The following is a 25,443-nucleotide window of genomic DNA, read 5'->3' on the forward strand; positions in this document are numbered from 1 at the left end:
TCTGATGTATATTATCTTTATTTCACAGTCTCAGCAAATCAAAAGACAATCTTACATTCAAATGAAACATTTCACATCCATAATATATTAGAACTTTTCCAAAATACGTATCTATTTTTAAAATAAGTTTCTTTACATCACTGCAGTTTAAACAGCAAATCTAGAAAGAAAGAAAAAACAGTGCACAAGGTGGAAAGGAGTATGTGCACCAGAATCAACAACACTGGTCAGCTAGGAAGCATTTGAAGAAAAAGGCGAAGACCTTAGTTGGACCTTACCTATCAGGAAAACAATACTTCTAGTGTTATGAGTACGGGGCTGTTTTAAAAGCTCCTGCTGGAAAAGGCTTTGTCAGCTGAATTTGCATCCACACAAACTCAAGGTCCTCACCTATTTGGCTGTCACTTGATCCTGCAGCAAAACAGCAGAATGATTGCTACTGAGAATGCAAATAGAGATGTTTTTCAGAAAAGAGACAGCTTGCACCTCCATCTCATGAAAATTCAAAAGGTCTTTAGTTTGATGTAAACACACAGAGATGGCAGGGAAGTGAAGATCAAGCATTGCAGAGGCATGCAGTTAACTCATCCCACTTCACCAAGATCTTGGCAACTGATGCTATCTGTATCTTTCCTTAGGACATTTCTGCAGCAACCAAGGATTTCCATTGCAGAGATGAACAGTCATAATGTCGCCAAAGCTGGAATTGCCACAAATGCTAGCAGGCGCCCCAGGTTCAAAGCAACTGTAAAACGATGTTGAAGCTTCCAGCATTGGCTTCAATAGCTTAATTTGCCAGGAAGCCCCCAATCTCAAATGCAAAGTTCAGGGAAATTATGAGGATTTTTATGCAAACCAGAAATAATTATAATAAAATAGAGAAGTTTCCATTTTCTGACACACAGGAACCTTCTAGTTCTCTGTAAAAACAGAATCCGACAAGTTTTTTGGGGATCTTTAAGAACTCAACTGCTTACGGCTCCTGCCATATAGAAGTAATTCCTAATGTGCTCCTTCATTGTTTCCCTCCATATTTGGGGTCAGGAAAAAACAGAAGCAAAAACAATACATACCGGCTCTGCTGTGCATAGCATTTCACTGGCATTAATCTAAGCAATAGTGGCCATTGTGCAGTTCTCAGATGCTGCTCCCAGCACCCTCGCCACTGACTACTGGTATGCTGTCTAGAACTGCTGGAAGCTGCAGTCTCCAAATATTTGGAGAATCATACATTTCCCAACCCCATCTGTTTGGTGCAAGAAACTCCAAAAAATGATGCAGAACTCCGCAAGAAGATTTTGCCCTTTGTCAGTTTAGACTTCATCTGAATAATCTGGACTAGGATACTGATGAAACAGTTGAACACCATGTAGCAAAAAGGGAAGTGCCTTGCTTCAGATAATGGCATGCTAGCAGCGAAATCTAAGTAATAAATTAAAAAAGAGGAAATAAATTAATATGTCTACCATCTTCTTCCTTAGAAACTCTTATCAGCTCTTAGAAAGGAGATTAGACAAATCAAGTATCAGGTTAGGTGTGGTGATAATATGAATCATGGATCAGGTCCATGCAGCCATTATTTTGCCGTTGTAGAAAATAAATTAAGAAAGATGCATAAGCAGACAGGAATGTTTTGAAATTAATCCATGATGCATACATGCCGCTGTGTGTGTCTTTAGTAGAAGAAATGGCAGAACATTCCAGCATCCAAATAAAACCAAACACCTAAGAACATGCTACTAGATTTGTTGGGAAATTGGTGCATTTTCTTGGTTGAAACGTTGGTAGGGTTCAGCAATGAAGAACTGACGGATCGCAAAGCTGAATATCTTTCAAAGCTTCACCTCAGGAGAGATGGATCGTAAGTGATCCACACCGACCACATTCAGAGGGTGTAGATAAGGATTTGGTTTAAGGAAGGTATTTACCTCAGGACACTTCAGAGATGGGATGGGAGAAGAACAAAGCTTTTCCTTCATTTCATCATTGACATGGAGAAAGAACCATATAGAAGAGAACAATATCTTCTTCGGTGCATGGGATAATCCAGGAAAATGTTAGAAGTTTTCCTAATGTCTACCACTGCTGCGTGTGGGAGTTACATGTGCCAGAGGGAGGCGAGACAGTCCTTTACCATTGTCATATCCCTAATCAATATTGAACCAAATGGAAGCAAGGAAGCAAGTGTGGGTACTGTCTATTGGGTTTTCTTATCATCTGGAGGAAAATAGGGAGGGGGAGGAGGCTGATCCTAAAATGAGAAGAAACAGAAAGAGCAAAATTAAGGAACCATTTGAAATAGACAAATTTAAACTTTATTTATTTTATATACCGCTCTTCTCCCCTAGGGGAACTTTGCAACATCATTAATTATATGAACGTTATCCAAACCATGAACTGAAAACTAATATTTTTAAACACTTCTAAGAGTTGCTTTCTTTTTACTCATCTACACCCTACCAATTTGTTCAACCACAACCTAAAATCCAAAATGTTGCTTATTATGAGCCTTACCAGGCTTTCCTTAGTTAAACCACTATTTGTATATGAGGATCACCTCTCACAAAGTGAATATTATGAAGGTATTCAGTAAGGTATTCAGTATCAGAAAACACTGTTTCCATTATTATTAAAGCATGTTCAATTTACATGAAGTGTTTTTTTTTTGTCATTCGTTTTACAAAAATAAAGTATTCACACTACAGACACTATTAATACTTTGTCTTCCCTTGCTATTGACTATTACCAGCTCTCCACATTTGCTGGGTTAGGGGCACCTGATCCGCACAAAAATAGTGAAAAATGGCAAATAATAACATGTATATATTTTTTTACCCGAGAGAACCCATGTCCAATAATATCTAGTTTCTCCAGCATGATTCTATGGTCAAATTGACCACAATGTTGAACTGGAAGACACAAAGAGTAATACAATCCACAAAACTAAAACCCACAAATGTGGAAAGTTGATTGTACACTCATGGAAATACGGCTCACTTACTAGCACTATTTTTCTAGTTGATGTGAGGGATAGTTAAGACCACATCAAAATACTATTTGCGCCTTATTCCTTTAACTTTTAGAACAGTTATGATAAAGGAGACAGGGGCAAAGCCATGTTCATGACACAGAGAGATACGGATCCAGTCAGTGTCTGAAATGGAGATCTCCTGGGCCTCCCATGTCAGGCCTTTTCAACACTGCGATATGAAAAAGATGCACTAAATACACAAAATACATCCATGTTAAAAGCTTACCATTGGCATGTAGACATTATGAGGGTTGCCTGGGTTGTAATAAGCACTTGCAGCAGCTTCTGCAGCTTTAGCTTCAGCTGTAGAGGGGAGAAATATCATAAGTTAAACAAGAATTGCCTTTGGGGCTACAGCAGATTAGTGAGGTAAGTTCAAAAAGACAAGTGGGGGAATGGGAAGGCAGCATTAGTGTTCAGATTAAACTAATGGACTAGTATGAACAGATTATGTTGCAATCTTTGTCAATGAAGTCTGGAAGATGTTCTGGACCAGAATGCCCTCCACTCAGCAGCCCTTTCCTCAAGTGCTTAAGTGACTAGTGCTTTGTACTTCTTTTCCATTATGCCTGAAATGGGGTTTAATGTTGCACATTACTAATCAGGAAAGTAAACCTGGAACAAAGCAGGAATGACAGCAATGTTCCTAATATGTTGGAATAAAAGAAGTGGAATTGCTTTCTCTAGGTATTTAACAAAACTATCTCAGAAATTGTTAAACAAAATAATATCCACCCTCCTCGCAGTTTTAAAGACTTACTTTTCTAACACTATCAAAGAGGTTTGGTAGGAGAGCCTAGAACAATTGCACTACATATGGATAAACACAGGTATGTAAGTGCCTCACTGGTGTTTCTCAAAACAAGCTGGTTTCTTAAGAGTTCTTCTGTTCCTTCTCTATGAACCACTCAAGATGCCACAGATGGCTCCCACGTTCCTTGCTAAAGGGGTTAAAAGAAAGGCGGACAATGCTCCATCACAATGGTCACCCTGAGTAATATCATTGTAGGATTCTTGCATCGTAATCTAGGGCTAGTCAACATCTTACATTTAGTGGCTGCTATTTCCCTTTCCCATCCAAATACAGAGTGCCTTTGGCTACTCAAGATATTTTGACACCTAAAGCAGAATATCCACAAACACCTTTTCCTGTCCTTCAAAATAAATATACTTAACTGCAGCAAAAAAGCTACTATTAGATGCTCCCTCATGACTTCAAAAACTTGCTGCCCAAAGAAGCCAGTAATGTTCAGGGTGGAAGAAATGACCCTGTACACAGGATCAGAACTAGATGCAAGTGCTCCCAAATGCAATTGGCAGCAAGCATTGTGTACACCGTGCTTTCCACACCTATCTACCTAGTTTGTTAAGAAGCTCTGTTCTTGTCTGCCTCCAGTAACAAAAATACAAAAAATGTTTACCACAAACTGTTTCATTTTACAATTAGAGATATTGTAGAGATCTCCAACATGATTAGTGTGAAGAGTAGTTTAACCTGAAAGGTAAGCATATACATTTCCAGCACAGTCCCTTTTGAAAAACCGGACAACTGTTCAAAAGGAGATCCAGGGGAGTGCATTTATAAATGGGGGACTGGAAAAACAGAGCATTACAATCTCCTCTAACAAATCCTTTCCCAGACAAAGTTCCAAGTGCTTCTAGTCCATCAGTGAAAAGAAAGTAAATAGGGGAGAGTGTGTCCTCCAGGAAAAAGGAATGGGAAAAAAACAAACAAACACTTGCCTCCTATCTTGGAAAACACATTCTTATGTATGGCAACTGTTTGCAACAACCCAGGCCTGTTGGCCCCACAAGAAGTACTTAAAGAACCTCCTTTCTGTAATTTTTTCTCTAAAATGTTATTCCTGAGGCTGAATAAACAATGTTGTGCCCCACATTAGACCCAGCAAATTGTCATGCCCATGAGAAACTTGCATGTCAAGTCTGGACTCATTTTTTCCCCTTTACTAATCATATAAAGGAAGGAGGACAACATATATTTTGTTTTCTATATTAATCACACTTGTAAATCTGGTAATGAAGAAAAAAATAATTTTGTAAATGGAGTGGGTTAGATTGGAAGCCATGAAGAGATGATTTAACTCAATAGAACTATTTTTAGAAACCTGTCTTCTGGGCTGAAAATGTACTTACTACCATTGTTATGCATTTCCATCTCATGAGTGTTAATAGGCTGAATAAGTACTGTCAAGATCCAGAGTTTCATAAATTCTGCTGAAAACAGAACAGACTTGAAGGCCCTGTGTTAGTTCTACAAAATTTGTGAATATTTTAGATTTCTCCCTGTGGCCTCAACCCTTACCTGCTGGAGTGGAGGGAAGGTCTGGGCCCACAGCTGGTGGCTCCATGGGCCCAGGATAGGGAGGTGGGGGAAGCTGCATGTATCCCATATCTCCAGCCATCGGTGGACCAGGATACAATTCAGCTACAACAGAAGATGACAGAATAAAACAATAGGAAAACACACATTTACCACATCACTAAAATATCTGTCCTCAAGATGGTACGCTAGATCTTTTAAAATGTGCTATTCAATGGGGCTTTCTCTCAAGTATTCAAAATCAAGTATTCAAAATCGTTCGTGCTTTGACCAGTCCGGCTCCCTTAGTCCAAAACTCAGCAACCACAGCTCTTACAGCAGAGGCATTCCAGAAGTTTTCACTGATAAAATCACTGTGCTTCGGCAGGAACTGCCCCCTACAGTTGATACCTTAAGTGAGCTTGAGACTTTGTGGCCGCTCAGTGGGCCTATCTTTGACCGATTTACTCTGCTTGACAAGGAAGATGTCGCTAGAATCCTAGCTGTTGCAAAACCAACCGCCTGTTCCCTTGATCCGTGTCCCTCCTGGCTGGTGAAGAGCTGCCTGGAAGGTCTACTCGATCCGTTGAGTAATATAATCAATGGCTCTCTTGAACAGGGGGTCTTCCCGGACAACCTAAAAGAGGCAAGGGTTCGTCCCTTGCTAAAGAAGCCTAGTTTGGATCCCATGACCCTTGCCAACTATCGTCCTGTCTCCAACCTCCCATTCTTGGGTAAGATGATAGAGCGGGCTGTACTGGGACAATTGCAACAATTTCTGGATGATACAGCCGGCCTGAACCCTTTCCAGTCAGGCTTCCGCCCTGGCCATGGGACGGAGACAGTCCTGGTTGCCATTACAGATGAACTTCGTTGCCAGTCTGATAGCGGCGGATCAGCGCTACTGGTACTTCTCGACCTTACCGCAGCGTTTGACACCGTTGACTACGATCTAATGATTCACCGTCTCGCCATGTCTGGAGTTCGCGGTCAGGCCCTCAATTGGTTCAACTCATTTCTGCGAAACCGGAGCCAATGCGTAGAGTATATGGATCAAGTCTCTGACAGATCTCCCCTCCTATGTGGGGTACCCCAAGGTGCAATTCTCTCCCCTCTTCTCTTTAACATCTACGTTAGACCCCTTGCTAGTTTGGTTCGGAGTTTCGGCCTAGACTGCTATCAATATGCGGACGACACCCAACTCCTTCTGCGCTTGGAGCCTGGAGCAATGTCAATACCAGACAATTTCACCTTATGTCTGGAGGCTCTGTCGAACTGGCTACGTGCTAGTAGACTGAAGGTGAACCCGGCGAAGACTGAGATTCTCTGGCATGGCCGCTCGACTGGTCTGACCTACTTGCTACCCACCTTCGATGGTGCTGCCCTATCTCCTTCGCCTACCGTTAAGAGCCTGGGTGTTGTTTTAGATTCGCAGCTGACAATGGAAGCTCAAGTCGCTGCTGCCAGGCCTTTTTCCACCTACGACAAGCGAGGTCACTGGCACCCTATCTATCTGATGAGGTGCTGGCAACAGTCATCCATGCCACGGTCACGTCTAGGCTGGACTATTGCATCGCGCTGTATGTTGGCCTTCCAATGTCCACGACCCGAAAGCTCCGTATTGTTCAGAATGCGGCAGCCAGGCTACTCACAAGAACACCCATGAAATGCCACATAACACCAGTGCTGCAGCATCTGCATTGGCTTCCAACTGATTACCGTGGTCTATATAAGATGCTAGTTCTGACCTTTAAAACTCTTTACGGCCAGGGCCCATCGTACCTTAGGGACCGTCTCTCCTTCTCCCATCATCGGAGGTCGCAACGACCATCCCAACGAGACTTACTTTATGTACCGGGTCCTAGAGAAGTGCACTTGGGAAGGACCAGACACAGAGCTTTTTCTATTTCTGCCCCTGCCTTATGGAATGCCTTGCCGCCTTATATGAGAGCCGTGCGTGAGTTAGGGTCTTTTATCCTAGCACTCAAGACCTGGCTCTTTATTAGAGCTTTTAATCTATGTTAATTTTATCAATATTTGTATGTATGTATTTTTATCCTTTACAATTTTATCTTGTAAATCGCCTAGAGCATCGTGGATGGAGGGCGATTAATAAGTAATTAAATGATGATGATGATGATGATGATGTTTCTCTTTTGCCTTTCTTCCTCCTGCCGATCTACTTAGGGAGCAGATTTTGAGGATTATAGAGGAAAAGGGAAATTTTATTTCCTCTTGGTACAACTGCAGAAGCAGTTGCATCATAAGAAAAACTTAACTGGGTTTCACTCGGAAATCTTGAAAAAATGAAGGCATCAAATTGAACCCTGCATCAAGTGCAGTATTATATGGATTTTTTTCCTGGCAAGTTACAACAAATAAGATGCCAGGGTCAAGCTACTTCAAACCATGTTAGCTAGCTCTTGTCTACCTCCAAATCAGTCCCCATCTGATTTCAAGGCAATGGGAAAACTAATCACTGTGGAAGCATACATATTGAAAGCTTTTGGGGGAATAGATAAACTGTCCCGTTTTGTGTTATTCCACTGCTATAACTCACCAGGAGGCGGTGGTGGGTAAGGGTATCCGGAAGGAGGGGCAGGAGAGTACATCCCATTGGTAGCAAGAGGTGGAAAGGTATAGCCCCCATTCGGCATGTACGAGTACCCATAGGCTCCGTTGGGGACTTCCCCCCTGGAAGCTGTAACAAAAAGGGTCAGCAAATTCTGTTAGGCTAGCCAGATCCATATCAGAAACACATGAGTCAGAACCACAAGGGCACAGCAACTCCAACAGACTCCAATTCTCCATTAAAATAAAACCAAGCAGATCTGCAGCTGGTGAGATGAAAACTGCAGGTTCACCATATCATATAACACCATCATTCAGCATTAATTGGTTCCGAGTGTTTCCTGCATAATGATCAGAGCTGGCAAAAGCACTGCGGGGCCTGGCAGCGTAGGGAAGGGGTCTGGTGAAGGAGGAAAAGAAAAAAAGACTTTAATTTAGTAGCATAAGATGCCTGGCTTGGTATCCAATTCACTGGCTGCGAGTGAAGTGAACATGTTGAACACCAGGGCTGAATAAATAAAACAGAGAAAGAGATGTATGCAACTGCAAATAATGCAAGGTTACTGGATCTCATGACTCGTAACTCCTTGCAAGAGATGGAAGGGAGCCAAAGGGCTGGTTGAAGTGATGTGGCCAGTCAGTAAAAATGGTGAGAGGAATGACTATATTGTTTAGAGGCAGCTTTAGAAGATAAAGTTCTGTCCTTTGACAGGCAAGGGGTATATAGAGCAAAGGGGCAGTAACAGAACAAGCATGTTTCAATTGCTGGGTCAGCTATGAATGCTCCTGATGTGCCTTTCTAATGGCCAAAGAAAACAGTCACCTTAAAGTGTGGAATAGAAAGAAAACCTACCCCTTATTTTGCAACTCCAATTAATTAAAAGCTCAATGAAGTAATTTCACTCTAGGTTTCATAGCAGTCTAAGATTCTAGTATCAAACGATACTATTAATATTAAATATTATTTAGTCAATCAAACCTAAAATGTTATTTTTACCCCAGACACCTTATTTTCTTTAATGCCTCAAGTCACACAGATATTACATCCTTCTTATCCATAAGGTATCTCCAGATTGAAATCTATCTCTGGCTGAACTAGCTTTCCTATGTAAAACAGTACCTTGAGAAGCTACTTGTAGCATGCGCTGTCCAAATTCAATGGCACCTCCAGCTGAAAATGCCATTTTGAAAGTTGCAGATCCTTCCCAACCTCCTAGAAAAAAAAGCAAAGATACTGTAAAGTGAACTGGCCTATTATCTGAGTCCCCTACAAGACTGTTGCTGTGTTCTACAGATCCTGCACAGATTTCCATGAGCTGTACTTCAAGGCCGCCCTGTGTAAAAACATTTTTGGAAAACTAATGGCAGTCCTTTCAGCCTAAACATCTCAAATGAAGACATCACAGTTTGCAATGCAAGAAACAGAAATGCTTAATCCAAATCACTGCTAAAATCTAATTCAACTGATTACCATTAAATGCCAGAGAAGTGAGTAAAGTGAAGTTCTGTGTAGCCTCCGGCAGAGTTTGCCTGTCACTCCTCATCTATCCATATTCTGATGCCCATATTCTCCACTAACATCTATTTTAAAATTTGTGTAGTAATTTGCATAAAACCCAGACCATAATTTTCTGGATGCAAAATGTGAGTAGCCTTTTCTTTGCCCAAGTTTTTTGAAAAGTGGAGTGAAAGACTCTGTCCTTAGAGAGTGGCTAACAGCCAACGAAAGACAGTAAATTCTGTTTGCCAGCCTCTGGCAGAACTAAAAGATCAAGGAGATTAGATTTGCTCTGAGTCAGCAAAAGCAAATTCAATTTTGCTGAAAAGTCTCAACAACGCCCTTTGCAAGTTAGCCATCAGTTTAGAAGGACAATCAATCTGACATGGAATTAAATGGGAGGTATTTTTATAATGTAGCTTAAGGAAGTAGACATGGGTTAGAGAGCACCATTATCAATGATAACATGTTTGGCAGCACACATGACAGTCTGTCCTCTATGTCAATACAGGAAAAGGAGTATAAGTACATTCAAAATGTCCATTAATCTGGGATCTGAGGATGTTCATGTACCCATAAAAAGAACTATTCTGGGAAGGAGGCAAACCAGTTCTGTAACCCATCTGAAAACATAAAAGCTTTCCAATGCCAGAGATTTTCTATTTGATCCCCGAGGTACAAAAGAGCTTGCCTGTTGCTCAGTGCCTCTTAGGAAGCAGGTGAATTCAATGAGTCCAACTAAGAAGGATTTTAAAGGCTAGTGCTGCCAAGTGTCTACAGTGTTTCACTGACTTTCACAACCAAACAAAAAATGAGATTGCCAGGCTTCTATCTGTCCATTGCTGAGGTGATGGGAGAGTTTCTTTGGTCAATGACTGATGAAGGTGCTTAGAACACCTCTGACAAACAATGGCAAAGGAACAGCAATAAAGGATATTCAAGAGAGTTCTTTGAATGCCTATGCATTCAGAGAACACCACCAGTTTTATTCTTAAGCACATGTAATGGTGCATGGATTGCTGTGCATTTGACAGGATAATTTCTGCAAATTTATGTTAGACAGCAAGATTTGTCATTCTTTAAGCTTACTAGTATATTTGCCATGGCAAGGCACCATGGACTGGCTTTCATCGGGGAAGGTGGAGGAAGGCCTAAGACTTTTAAAAAGATCTATACAGAATAAAAGACCTTTAGTACACATAAAATTACCCTAACAACCACTCTAGTCTTAAGATACTCTGCTTCTGAGACTAAGTGTCCATGACATCTCAACTGTCAAGCAGTTATTGCAAAGTGGGCTACAGTCAAAAAATCTTATGTCAAATTAAGCAGATTTTGCCTCACAGCTCCAGGGATTCTTGGATGACACTGATTTTCTGGATCCGGCACAGTCTGACTTTAGGCCGGGGCATGGTACCGAGACAGCCTTGATCGCCTTAGTCGATTATCTTTGTTGGGAACTGGACAGGGGGAGTGTGTCCCTGCTGGTTCTGATGGACCTCTCAGCAGCCTTCGATACTGTCGATCACGGTATCCTTCTGGGACGCCTCGCAGGAATGGGACTTGGAGGTTCTGTTCTGCAGTGGCTCCACTCATTCCTGGAGGGTCGGTCCCAGATAGTGTCATTGGGGGACGCCTGCTCGGCCCCACAACCGTTGACTTGTGGGGTCCCGCAGGGCTCTGTCTTGTCCCCCATGTTGTTTAACATCTACATAAGCCGCTGGGAGAGATCATCAGGAGTTTTGGGGTCCGATGTCATCTGTACGCAGATGATGTCCAGCTCTGTCACCGACAAAGGACCGACAAATTGAAATTGAATCCAGACAAGACAGAGGTCCTCCTGATCAGTCGGAAGGCCGAACAGGGTATAGGGTTACAGCCTGTGCTGGATGGGGTCACACTCCCCTTGAAGGTGCAGGTTCGCAGTCTGGGGGTGATCCTAAACTCATAGTTGAGCCTGGAGCCCCAGGTCTCGGCGGTGGCTAGGGGACCCTTCGCAAAGTTAAAACTTGTGCACCTGCTGCGACCGTACCTTGGGAAGCCGGACTTGGCCACGGTGGTCCACGCTCTTGTTACATCCCGTTTAGACTACTGCAACGCACTCTACGTGGGGCTGCCTTTGAAGACTGTTCGGAAGCTTCAATTAGTCCAACGGGAGGCTGCCAGGTTAATAACTGGAGCGGCGTACAGGGAGCATACCACTCCTCTGTTACGCCAACTCCACTGGCTGCCGATTAGCTACCAAGCACAATTTAAGGTGCTGGCTTTAGCCTATAAAGCTCTAAACGGTTCCGGCCCAGCTTATCTGTCCGAACATATCCCCCGTTACGACCCACCTCGAAGCTTAAGATCATCAGGTGAGGCTCTGCTCACGGTCCCATCAGCCTCACAGTTGCGGCTGGTGGGGACGACAGACAGGGCCTTTTCAGTAGTGGCTCCCCACCTATGGAACACCCTCCCCAGTGAAGTCAGGCAGGCTCCCTCCCTCCTATCTTTCTGTAGGAAAGTTAAAACTTGGTTGTGGGGCCAGGCTTTTGAATAACAATTAGCAGCACTAATTATTATTATGTACGCTGGAACTCAATTGACAGACCCAGTCTTTTAGACTCGAACATGCCTATTTGTATTTTATAAGTGTTTTTATGAATGTCTGATGTAATTTAATAACTTTTTAATTGATTCACAATGTATTGTACAATTTTATATATGTGTTTTATCGTAAGCCGCCCTGAGTCCCCTATTGGGTGAGAAGGGCGGGATATAAATATTGTAAAAAAAAATAAAAAAATTTAAGATGCCACTGTGTAGCACAGGGGTCCCCAAACTTTTAAAACAGGGGGCCAGTTCACGATCCTTTAGACCGTTGGAGGGCCGGACTATAGTTGGCCACCAAGCAATAATAATTAATAATAATTAATAATAATAATAATAACAACAATAATAACAAAGAGAGTTGGAAGAGACCCTTTGGGCCATTGAGTCCAATCCCCTTCTGCCTTTGTGCACCAAAAGCACAAGCAAAGCACCCCTGACGGATGGCCACCCAGCCTCAATGTTAATAATAATAATAATAATAATAATAATAATAATAATAATAATAATAATAATATAATAATAAAAAGGGTTGGAAGAGACCCTTTGGGCCATTGAGTCCAATCCCCTTCTGCCTTTGTGCACCAAAAGCACAAGCAAAGCATCTCTGACAGATGGCCACCCAGCCTCAATGTTAATAATAATAATAATAATAATAATAATAATAATAATAATAATAATATAATAAAAAGGGTTGGAAGAGACCCTTTGGGCCATTGAGTCCAATCCCCTTCTGCCTTTGTGCACCAAAAGCACAAGCAAAGCATCTCTGACAGATGGCCACCCAGCCTCAATGTTAATAATAATAATAATAATAATAATAATAATAATAATAATAAGAGAAGAAGAGTCATTTAGTCATTTAGCCCAACCCACTTCTGCCCTTGTGCCGTGGGGGCCGGATAAATAGCTTCGATGGGCCGCATCCGGCCCCGGGGCCTTAGTTTGGGGACCCCTGGTGTAGCACATACTTTCACTGAATGATGTAGGCTTCCACCTATTTCAGAAATATAATGTACCTTTTGATCATACAAGAGGAAGCATAAGACTTAGTTATGAATAAATGTTTGACTCTCTGGTCATCATCTGGGCAAATATACACTTTTCTTTCAATCTTTTCTTCAACTATTGCTCTAATTGAAAACTAGTGAAGTGTAAGAGAAGTATGTGTATGCCTATATGGAACTCCATGAAATCAAAGCTAAGATAAAGAGTTCTGGCACAAGAGTGAGAATGACAAGACATCTCCCAAAGGCAGCCGGCTTCTCTCAAATGATTCCGTGATATTAGCACAACCAGAATGGTAGTCTAAGGGAAACCAATATGTCACATCCTTTTCCAGGCAATCTGTTCTCCATTTTAATGTAATTTAAAATGACACAAATGGAGAAGAAATGGGAGACTACTAAAATCCTGTCAGGCAATAATTTATGCACCACAAAAGCAAGCACTATTTAAATGCCTTCCAGACAATTACTTCAAATGTTTGCAATGAAGAGTTAAGACCACAAAGGAAAAATAAACTTATAAGCAAGATAAGTTATAGTTATAGCTCAATGACCTTTCTTAGCTCTTCTCCAATATTAATTGCTGTTTGGTCCTGACCATTTAAAGATGCTAAATGAATGAAATCGTTCAGCTAATTTAAGTTTAATATCTGGAATGGAGAGGATAAGATCATTTTTTTCCTGATATATTGCCTCCCTATAACTGCAAATACAAACAAAGAATAGGGCAGAAGTTTGAGTTTTGCTTATTAAATGAAGCATTTTGATACAATGCAAGACAAACCAGGCTTCTTATAGCTAAGGATAAATCACAAGGACAGTTAGAAACAATTTCTACAAAGAAAATCTCAACTCTCAACAAAGAATCATACAATTGAAAGCAAATCCAATATCTGGATTTTCACAAACTAGAATGTTTGCCAAGGATTGGAGTATGGGTAAATATGAATGTGAAAAACAGATGTTAATAGACACTGTATGTCAATGAAATTTTGGGATGTGGTAGTACAGTAGAGTCCCGGTTATCCAACATAAACGGGCGGGCCCAATGTTGGATAACTGAAATTGACGGATAATACGGAGGCCCTATGCATGGAGGGAGGCAGGCTCAGAAGGAAGCTTTAATGGAAAATTTCTTCTCCCCCCCCCCCCCCCCCCAGCGCCTTCCTTGTTTACCTTACAGGAGCTCAAAGGCTCCCACCAGCTGTTTCTAGGGGCGGGCAGCGAGGCGGGCTCCGTGTGGAAAAGAGCCTGGAGCCGCCATGCGCATGGCTGCCTCTGACGCGGCGTCTGTCTCCCCCTCCTCCTCCTCCTTCGCATCTTCCTGGGGAGGAAGAGGGAGAAAAAAGATCTTTTCTCAAACTCCCTGCCGAGGGAAAGAAAAGCTCTCCTCCCCCTCTTCTCTTGAGCTCTCTCAAGCAGCCGAAGGGAGAGAGAGAGCTCAAGAGAAGAGGAGGAGGAGAGCTTTTCTTTCCCTTGGCAGGAAGGGAGCTCGAGAGAAGAGCTTTTTTCTCCCTCGGCAGGGAGTTTGAGAAAAGATCTTTTTTCTCCCTCTTCCTCCCCAGGAAGATGCGAAGGAGGAGGCGGAGGGGGAGACAGACGCCGCGTCAGAGGCAGCCATGCGCATGGCGGCTCCGGGCCCTTTTCCACATGGAGCCCGCCTCGCTGCCCGCCCCTAGAAAACAGCTGGTGGGAGCCTTTGAGCTCCTGTAAGGTAAACAAGGAAGGCGCCGGGGGGGGGGGGGGAGAAGAAATTTTCCATTAAAGCTTCCTTCTGAGCCTGCCTCTCTCCAGGCACCTTCCTGTGGCTTCAGTTTCAAAGGTTTCTCAAATGGCGCCTTTCAAGTTTGGCCCTCCCCTCTGCACCCTCCTCCATGCATGGGTGCAAAAGTTCCTTCCCTCCTTGCCACGCTCCCCCCCCCCCCCCGGCAGTGCGTCGGATAATACGGTGTGTCGGATAAACGGAAGTCGGATAACCGGGACTCTACTGTATTGGCAAAAGCATAAAGGCTTATGTTGAGATCTTAAGCAAACATGAAAGAAAGAAAAATCATGCAAGGCCAAAAAATAACCTCTCCTAGTTTAATCTTGCTCTTGCTTCCTTGTTTTTTTACATCAGTTTTCTCTGAAACCACAAGGCGTAAGGTGTGCTTTTCACTGACACAAAGTTACTTCCATATAATCAGCTTGGATAAGGGCAAACTACTGCTAGCAATAAATGATTCACCCTGAATATATAACTTGGAAATAGGAGAGAAAATTTACTGAACTTGATTCAAGATGGATAAATAAAACTTTTTTGGGTGGGGTATAAGACAATGTATTATTACAGTACTTACAAAGAAGGGAGTTTGCCAAGCATACGCAATAGACTATTTATTAAGATATGTTTAGACACATCTATAGCTAAAATTTAAGCCTCTATATTTTGAATTATCAGATTCTGAGGCATGTGATTCACCAGGGACAGAAACAAAAGACTAAGTGGACCTTTGATTGGATTTTGCACACAATTTTTTTCTGCTTTTAGAGGGAATAGTCTCTGATTGTTGGTCAGGGAAGAATGTTCCATATTCACAAAAACCCCAATTTCATGCAATTCACAGATTCCCTTTGTAGTGCAGTGCATTCACAAAACTCAAGGCTTTAAACACAATGGCTTTGCTATAGTACATACCTCCTGCCTCGGCTTTCACTACACCTTTGATGTAATTTGCTCCAAAAACAGGCTGCTTAATCTCACAATCTTTCATCAAATAAAAGGGCATCATGAAAGACTGCATTGGATCTTTTCCTTTAGACACAAAGATAATCTGCAAGCAAAAGAATAAAGATATTTAACAATGAAACAGATAAAAATGTCAGAGCTTATTACTGGAGGCTAGGAGCCTCTGGTGGTGCAGTGAGTTAAATCCTTGTGCTGGCAGGATCGATGACTTGAAGGTTGGGTTGCTGACCTGAAGGTTGCTGGTTCGAATCCAACCCAGGGAGAGCGCGGATGAGTTCCCTCTATCAGCTCCATGCAGGGACATGAGAGAAGCCCCCCCTCCCAAGAATGGTAGAAACGTAAAAAAAACTAAAAACATCAAGGCGTCCCCTGGGCAACATCCTTGCAGACAGCCAGTTCTCTCAAACCAGAAGCGACTTGCAGTTTCTCAAGTTGCTCCTAATATGGGGGGGGGGGGGGGACTGGAGGCTAGAATCTAAAAAACTAAAATGATCATCTGAAGCTTTTGCTGGCCAGATATTTAATGGGAAGAAGCCATTAACTTAGCAGGGACACACATTAGCTAGCACGGCTGCCTGACTATTAAGGTTAAATGATATAGTAGGTTAGTATGGTCAGCCCATGAAATATCTGTCACAGAATTTATCATCTATCACTGATTAAAACCCATTCCATCTTTTTCTATCCAGCTAATCCTGACCTCTCCCCACCAGTGCAACTTCTCTTTTTACTTGGCTCCAAAAGTAAGGAAAGTCATATTTGCCATCTGGGGCTGTGTTGGATTACAACTCCTATTACCAGATTGACTGGATGTGATAAGAAATGTAACTCTACCACACATCTGGAGGATATCTAGCTCTTCAAAATATCTACCCATTTCTACCTTTTACCTTAAGTGTGCTTTATGGCTCCAAAATGATGGGCAGGGAGGTAGAAAAATCCTCTCTTGCTGCTTCAAAGATTTTATAGCTGAATCTGTATTATTTCTCTTCAAATTTTCAACTCACAACACTCAAAGCTACACTGTTATTTGCAAAAGTCAGTCACAGTTACATCTTATATATATAAAAGGGTAATGAAATTTTGGCCTAGGACAAAACAACAAAACTACACATCTCAGAAACACTAAACTTGGCAGCACAACCCCTCATCCATGCCTCTATGCTCATAGAACAAAAAGAAAAGAAAAATAAAGTCCTAATTAGAGGGAGAGGAATAATTGTTTTTATCCAATTGCTGCCAGTTAGAAGGCTAAGCTCCACCCACTTGGTCTCCTAGCAACCCACTCAGCCCAGGGGACAGGCAGAGTTAGGCCTCTTCCACACTGCCTATAAAATACAGATTATCTGATTTTAACTGGATTATATGGCAGTGTAGACTCAAGGCCCTTCCACACAGCTATATAACCCATTTATAATCTTATATTATTTGCTTTGAACTGGATTATCTCGACTCCACACTGCCATATAATCCATTTCAGTGTGCATTTTATACAGCTATGTAGAAGGGGCCTCATATAATCCAGTTCTAAGCAGATAATATAAGATTATAAATATACAGTACAGTCTCACTTATCCAACATAAACAGGCCGGCAAAACGTTGGATAAGTGAATATGTTGGATAATAAGAAGGGATTCAGGAAAAGCCAATTAAACATCAAATTAGGTAATCATTATACAAATTAAGCACCAAAACATCATGTTATACAACAAATTTGACAGAAAAAAGTAGTTCCATGCGAAGTAATGCTATGTAGTAATTATTGTATTTACAAATTTACCACCAAAATATCACAATGAATTTAAAACACGGACTACAAAAACACTGACTACTAAAAGGCAGACTGCGGTGGATAATCCAGAACATTGGATAAGCGAATGTTGGATAAGTGAGATTCTACTGTAATATGAAATAATTACTGTGGTAGAATAATACAAAACAATATAATCTCTAAAACCAGGACAGTAAATAAACAGCAACACTCTGAAGCATGAGGTTTTTAGACAAATTGATCTAATTTACATATGTTTTAATTGTTATAATGTATTTTAATGATGTATTTTTATAGTTTTAATTGGTGATATGTACTGTTTTTGTTTTATTATTATGTTCTTGGCATTAAATGTTGCCAACTGTTGTAAGCCGCTCTGAGTCCCCCCGGGTGAGAAGGGCGGGGTATAAATGCTGGAAATAAATAAATAAATAAAGCAGGGAAATTGGGAATTTCCACAAAGGAAATAATCAGGGCCAGCTAACACCTCCCAAGAAAGGATTCTTCCAGAAAGGAAGCTGAGAAGTCAGTGAAGCAGTGTGTATTACCAAAGTCATTATTATTACTATCATTACTATTATTATTGTGCTGCTGTGAACTGTGAAAATGAATACAATCTGGCTCCAAGTATTCAAAAACACTAAAATCAGAATATATAAAAATTACTGTGGTATAATAAAACAGAACAATACTGTCTCTAAAACCAGAACACTAAATAAAGAATAACACTCTGAAAATGGGAATTCCACACAGGAAACAATCAGGGCCAGCTAACACCTCCCAACAAAGTATTCCCATCACCAAAGTCTGGCAAATCCTCTGTTTTCTGAGGGCCACAGACAGTAGAAGCACATAAAATATCGCAAAAAACACCACTCTGAAAACAAGGGAATTCCAGACAGGAAACAATCAGGGCCAGCTAACACCTCCCCACTCAGGGAGGAAACAGCCAGGCTTTAAAGCTGCAAGGCCATTACATGCTAATCATTTTGCCTAATTGCAGCATTCATACTTGCCTCCAACAGACAAAAAATCCAATCAGAAATATTGTATATTCACAAGCTTTAGGAAATAATATCCCCTGATGGCGCAGCGTGTTAAACCGCTGAGCTCCTGAACTTCTGGACTGAAAGGTTGCAGGTTTGAATTGGGGGAGCGGAGAGAGCCCCCACTGTTAGCCCCAGCTTCTACCAACCCTAAAGTTCAAAAACATGTAAATGAGAATAGATGAATTGGTACTGCTCCGGCGGGAAGGTAACGGCGCTCCATGCAGTCATGCCACATGACCTTGGAGGAGTCTATGGACAACGCCAGCTCTTTGGCTTAGAAATGGACATGAGCGCCAACCCCCAGAATCAAACACAAATTGACTTAATGTCAGGGGAAAACCTTTACCTTAACTACCACCAATTCCTCAATACTTTATTTCCCATACCACCATACTTCGCCACAGCAACGCGTGGCCGGGCACAGCTAGTTACATTTAAAACACAGTTATAACACTGCTAAAAAAAAATTACAAATTGCTTGAAATCTACCAGGTTAAGACAGTGTAGAGTCTAGAAAGAACAGTGTTTGGATTTCACACTAGAATTGTTGCCGAAATCATCTGGCTTGAATACATAAACATCATATTCCCTATCATGGGAGGGACAGGAAAATTGTGCAGATATACCCCACTGCACTGCAGTGAATGAATGACTGCTTGCATAAGGATGCTTCCTTATGTAAGAAGTACAACTGCTAGCATATTGAGAGGTCACGCTGGTCTAATGCCCCAATAGGATGCTGACCTGTATACAATTAAGTACATGCTTGCCTACTTACTCGATATGGGGTCATGAAGACACTGCCTTTCTTGGTTCCCTTGAAAGCATCTGGCATATGTTCCATGTCATGGAATGTAACTTCAATGTGATCATAAGTCATCAAGACACTATAAACAAACAGAAGACAAGACATTCATTTCTGCCAAAAATTGATCACAGAATCACGAGGATTTAGCGATTCCTAGAGAGAACACTCCTCTAGAAATCTCCAGTTCTCTAGGATGATTCTATGGTCAATCTCCTATGGAAACTGATCACAGAATTACCCTGTAAGACCTAGAGATACCTAGAGAAGCACTTTTTCAGGTTAAAATTTTTTAATTTTTATCATGCTTTCCCACTTGGGGGAGGTGGTCCTGCATCCATGACCAAAGTGAAATGGCGGGCCTACTAATTAGTGATGGCATTATGGGATAGCAACAACCTGATAATTTGAAAAAAGCTGGATGGAAGTCATCACAGAAACAGAAGATCAAGGGAGAAAACAATACTGAAGCCAGTATTCTTTGTACATCTAGAACTAATCAGTCTGCAATGGCATAGCATGAGGCCCCATTAAATATAGGAACAATGGTCTCACAAAGAGATCATTAAAGATCTGTGTAAAGGAATTACACATGGCCCATTTTGAGGACTGCACTTGTTATTTAAAGGCATCTAATATGACAAATCTTTTTGGGATTGCAGTTGTTATTTAAAGGCATCTAATATGACAAATTGTTTCTTCTCCCATCAGTCTCGTTCATGTGGCTCACAGAAACTATTGTGATTATATAGTCTGAAAGAAAAAGATCACCCAGTAGGTTTCCATGGCTGAGTGAGGTTTTTAAACTCTGGTTCTTCAGGGTCTTAGCCCCACACTCAAACCATTACACCATCTGTTAAAAGCCTGACTTGAAAAAGCATATGCTTCCTGGTGGAAAGACAAGCGGTAAAGAGCTTGAGAACAGCCTCCAAAAAAGCCTTGCTTCATGTTTGAAACCCAACTTTCCTGTAAGAATGGCAAGGCCAAAAAAGACAGTTCTCATCTGGAGTTTTCAAAGCCTGTTTAACCTCATCATATAGGGCTTTAAAGATGACTAGCAACACTCTGAATTGTGGTCCGAAAAAGGCTTTCTCACAGGACCTTGTTAGCAGGTGATGTTTCAACATAAGCTATTGCAAACATGTTCTATTTGCACTGATGTTTTATTCTTTGCCACCCTTACCTTAAGTACATTTGAAGACTGTAACAAATTATGTCATTTGTTTTTAGTTCTTTCTTAAGAAGAAATAACACTAAGACAAATGTGGGAAATTTGTAATATATTTTTGTTTATATGTGCTGTCACTACAAATTACAGTATTGTGTACTGTCCCAAATTGTTTTGTTTTAGACAGCTGCTTCCTCATTGAGGTTTGCTACTAGTCAGAGAGGGATAGGAACATGATAGGAGAACATGAGGTGGTAGTGGGATAATCTCAGAAAATTTGCAACATTTTATGGCAGTGCAATGCCATCCAGATGCCTTCTGATTGCGAATTCCATTTACAGTTGCAATCCCTCTTTATGGTACCTTATTAATTTAAATTATACGTAGGTTTTGTATAGCACAGGCAGAAATAATATATGAAGCATTGATTTTGATGATGTCCCCAGTCTTCAGTTTATGCATACTGGCATTGGAGAAAGCGATGTTGAGACTTAATTTCTCATAGGATTAATTACATCTATGCTTGATGCCTCAAAGTCCACAAGATCAGCAAAGGCTGGTGAAATCTTATATAGAAAGTAACCTTGAAGCACTGACATCCTATATGGAAGTGTAACCAAGAAACTTAGCTACAAAACGTGTGAACTAATTGGGAAACTGAAAAGTAATTCTAATATTTCTGACATGTGCTCACATAATGCCATGTGTATCCAAATTGAATGCTATTTCACATATACTGGTTTTGGCTTCTCATCATGTTGGATTTATTATTAAGGCTGTTCAACCATTCTCTCATTTGCACTTCCTAATATTCTGTACAAAAAGAGTGACTTGTATGTGCTACCTGACCTGGGGCTTAAGATTACAGAAATTTTGCATCCATTAATTTCACTGCTTGGTTTTGAGTGTTGGGTACCATGAAAATGCAGATACATTGGCTAAAAAATATGAACTATTGAAAATTAGTAGTTTTAGAAGATATGGCCAAAAAAGCAAACTGAAAATGTTTACCAAACTAAATTAAAATAAAACTTGAAATATTAATGGGAAACTTGATTCTGTTAAAACGCATTCAAAATGCTATATTACAACATAAGGATGCTCAATATAGACAAAAGGAATTCCTATATGTATATACATATGAATAGTGGAATTTGCTGCCACAGATTACAGATAAATCAACAGAGAACAAAAAGGCACAATAACTGAGAATTTGAATATCCATGATCAGAGAAAACTATCTTCCAATGTCCAGGGATGAACATAAAAAACACTCCAAAACAAACTAAGGATCGTGGTATTTTATGTTTTTGTGGGTCCATTCTGTATGATATCAGCTGGAGGGGAAAAACTACAAAGTACAGGCAGTCCCCAAGTTAAAACATCCGACTAACAAATGACACATAGTTAAGAACGAGGGTGAAACAACAGGGAGTAAGATAAATCAACCCCTGGCAAATCCACTCCTGAAAGACTTATTATGGGGAAAACGTGTCCCCACTGAAGGTTTATCACCAATCTTTGTTTCCAGAACAACCCAATTTTTTCAAAATCCAATTATTACAGGGACAGAAAGCAGCAAAGTAAAGAAATAAAGACCGAGACAAATCTGTTCGGGCAGAAATAAGGGGTTGAGAGCTTTTTAAGCTTCCAACACTTGCCATCAGAAGTTTATTTCTTCACTTGATTGTGCGGGAATAAAGGTACTATCAAATTTAACCCAGCCACAGCACATGTTATACTCCAGCTATACACCTGTCTTCTGCTTTCCCTCATTATTTGTAAACCTCAATTTAAACCTTTCTTATTTTCCAAAGCTTTGGGAAATTTTGTTTTGTTTCATGGTATTATAAATTTTGCCACTACATTTATCAGCTAATTTGCTCTATATTACATTGTATTTTTGCATTTTATCAAGATAATGTGTTTTATAATTGCATTACATAGTTTCGTTCTTTTATTATTCCTTCCCAGTGTGTGTATGTGTGTGTGTATATATATATCTACAATACACATATATTTTAGATTGCAGGCTTTTGGAAGGACTCTTGTATTTAGATGTTTGATACAGTGCCATGCATGTTAATGGCCCTATATAATTGATTATGATAATATGACTATTATGAATAATACCAATGTTATCATTAATAACATATGTTGTGAGTAAAATAATACATCTGTCTGTTGTAACAAACAATAGCAATGTTACTAATCATTTATCAATTGTGAATAAAGTAACAGCAACTTGTCTTTATGATTAAAAATAACTATTATATAATTTTTAACAATAAATAATCTGTTGTGATAAATAACCACAATATTTTAACAATATATCTATTGTGAATATTATTAGTCTGCTGTGACTAATACTAAGAATATAATTAATACCGCTGCAAATAATATAATAAAAATTTGTTGTGACAAATATTAGTTATATCAATTGTGATAAAATAAAAATATGCCTGCTGTGACTAATACTAATAAGATTACTAATCTGTTGCAAATAAAATAATAATCCATCTGCTGTGATAAATATTACCAATAAAATATCTGTTGTGAATAAAATAAAATAATAACGATCTGTTGCACCAGATACTAATAAGTTCTATTAGTATGTTTGTTAATAAAATAATAATGTCTGTTGTGACTACTCATATTATTAATAACATAGCCTAATAAAAATATCTTGGTGTCTTGTTTTTTAGGCCTGTTCCTGGGGTTATCTAGGGTGCTGATTCAGAAAATTGCATGGGAAGAGTGCATTAGCACGTTTCTCAGATATGGTTATCCTGATTTTCTATGGCAGAGCAGATGGCAACTGGCTGTTGGCATATGTTAGAGCTGATGGGGGAAATTGGTGCCAGTTTTTGAATTAGTAGGCCAAATGTACATTTGAGGCACCAAAATGTGTGTCGGCCAGTGTAATATATAAAATGATGATGATTATGATAATACCTGTTTTGATTTCTGTTGTTGAAGGATTTAATGGCTGGAATCACTGGGTTGCTGTGAGTTTTCCGGGCTGTATGGCCATGTTCGAGAAGCATTCTCTCCTGATGATTTACCCAAATCTATGGCAGGCATCCTCAGAGGTTGTGAGGTCTGTTGGAAACTAAGCAAGGGAGGTTTATATATCTGTGGAAAGTCCAGGTTGGGAGAAATAATTTTTGTCTTGGATAGCCATACAACATACAACAACCCTGTAATTCTTGTCTGTTTGAGGCAAGTGTGAATGTTGCAAATGGCCAGCTTCATTAGCATTTAATGCAGGCACGGGCAAACTCTGGCCCTCCGGATGTTTTGGACTTCAACTCCCACCATTCCTAACAGCCTATTGGCTGTTTATTCATTTATTTTTTACAGTATTTATATTCTGCCCTTCTCATCCCGAAGGGGACTCAGGGTGGATCACAATGTATGCATACACGGCAAACAGTCAGTGCCGTTTTATTAGGCATACAAGACAGAATGTCAGAGGTATTTCAACATTTTCAGCTGTTAGGAATGGTGGGAAGTTAAGTCCAAAACATCTGGAGGGTCAAAGTTTGCCCATGCCTGATTTAATGGCTTGTGAGGTCTGTTTCGTTATCATACGGGTCCAAGTTTCCAACAGACCTCACAATCTCTGAGGATGCCTTGCACAGATGTGGGTGAAACGTCAGGAGGAAGGCTTCTGGAACATGGCCATACAGCCCGGAAAACTCACAGCAACCCTGTTTTGATTAATAAGAGTAATAGCAATAATATATCCATGTGAATAAAATAACGATATTACTACTACTCTGTGTTGTGACTCTTGCGGATACAGCGACCCACGGAGCATCTGTGGGTGCAACTACATTGCAGAATGAGTGCAGTTTGGCACCACTTTAACTGTCATGGCTCAATGCTATGGAATCGTGAGAGTTTTAAAAGGCCTTTAGCCACCCCGGCCAAAGAGTGCTAGGGGCTCACCAAGCTCCCAGGATGCCATAGCATTGAGGCATGGCAGTTAAAGCTGTGCCAAACTGCCTAGAGGAGGAGGAGGGAGAGGAGGAAGGGGCGGCCCCGCTGACGCAGCAAGAGAGCCGGCCCAAGGAAGCCTTGCCGGGGTCCCACGCCAGATGGACTCCTCGGCCATTACCTCTCGCTGTTGTTGACGATGACGCCGCCGCCCTCCGAGTGGTTCCTGTTCAGCGCCATGGCCGCCGCCGGAGGACTCTGGCCCCTTTGGCCCGCTGCTGCTGCTTCTTCTTCTCCGCCTCCGCCTCTCCGCCGGCCGGACTGAGTGAGGGGACCAATGCTGCCAAAGCAACACTACGCCAGCACAGCCAGGAACTTCCGGTGTAACTCTGCTCCCAGGCAACACACAGGCCGGAAGTGGGGAGCGGAGCACGCTGGGAAAGGTAGTTCCTATTTTACAGAAAAAGATCGGGAAGCCTCCATTTTCGTCGAGACGGCGCTTCTTCCGCGCGGTGCACCCTGGGAAATGCTGCAAGTCGCTTCTGGTAATATGAAACTAAAGCTGACTGGGCATGACAACCAGACACGATGAAGACATCTGCCCTTGCGCTTTGCTACTCTGCCGCTGAATAGGCATGCCCAGAGGATGTGGCTCTGAATGAGACAGGCCGCATTATCACAGGATGTCTGCGTCCCACAACACTGGAGAAATTATACTGTTTAGCCGGCATTGCACCACCTGTTGCTCTATTTCAGTAGCAGCCAACAATGAAAGGACCAAGGCAGTGACATCTCCGGCCCATCTCCTGTTCAGATATCAGCCAGCACGCCAACGCCTTAAATCAGGAAATAGATTCCTAAAATATAGATATTTGCAGGAACACCTCAGCAATCGAAAGTCCAAAAGTGGCAGCCTCATACCCAGAACCGCAATCAGCAGCTGATACCAGATGAGAGAAT

General features: G+C 41.2%; 1 protein-coding gene across 2 annotated transcripts; it reads right to left on the reverse strand.

Annotated features, from left to right (window-relative positions):
- On the reverse strand, positions 1-24,879 carry wbp2 (WW domain binding protein 2). 2 transcript variants are annotated; one of them, XR_505703.2, is made up of 9 exons: positions 24,665-24,879; positions 19,347-19,455; positions 15,697-15,832; positions 9,043-9,135; positions 7,912-8,052; positions 5,355-5,477; positions 3,258-3,334; positions 1,929-2,251; positions 1-1,422 (listed from the first exon to the last, which is right to left on the reverse strand). XR_505703.2 is itself a non-coding variant. In XM_003217203.3 (8 exons), the coding sequence occupies exons 1-8, from the start codon at positions 24,721-24,723 to the stop codon at positions 2,198-2,200; spliced, it is 792 nt and encodes a 263-aa protein (XP_003217251.1). In that variant the 5' UTR covers positions 24,724-24,879; the 3' UTR covers positions 1-2,197. The 2 variants fall into 2 exon arrangements, 1 of the variants encoding a protein (XP_003217251.1); XM_003217203.3 differs by having other exon boundaries at positions 1-2,251.
- Between the last annotated feature and the right edge of the window lie 564 nt (positions 24,880-25,443).

This window comes from Anolis carolinensis, chromosome 2 (assembly GCF_035594765.1).
Source record: "Anolis carolinensis isolate JA03-04 chromosome 2, rAnoCar3.1.pri, whole genome shotgun sequence".
NCBI classification, from domain to species: Eukaryota; Metazoa; Chordata; class Lepidosauria; order Squamata; family Dactyloidae; genus Anolis; species Anolis carolinensis.

What these genes read in the sequence shown, in the direction of transcription:
- wbp2 (XM_003217203.3), bottom strand. Translation starts at nt 24,723, where the DNA reads ATGGCGCTGAACAGGAACCACTCGGAGGGCGGCGGCGTCATCGTCAAC. An exon ending in TTACCCACCACCGCCTCCTG is followed by an intron (nt 5,478 to 7,911) that starts GTGAGTTATAGC and finishes CTTCTGTTGTAG; the next exon opens with CTGAATTGTATCCTGGTCCA. An exon ending in CCTTCCCTCCACTCCAGCAG is followed by an intron (nt 3,335 to 5,354) that starts GTAAGGGTTGAG and finishes TCCCCTCTACAG; the next exon opens with CTGAAGCTAAAGCTGCAGAA.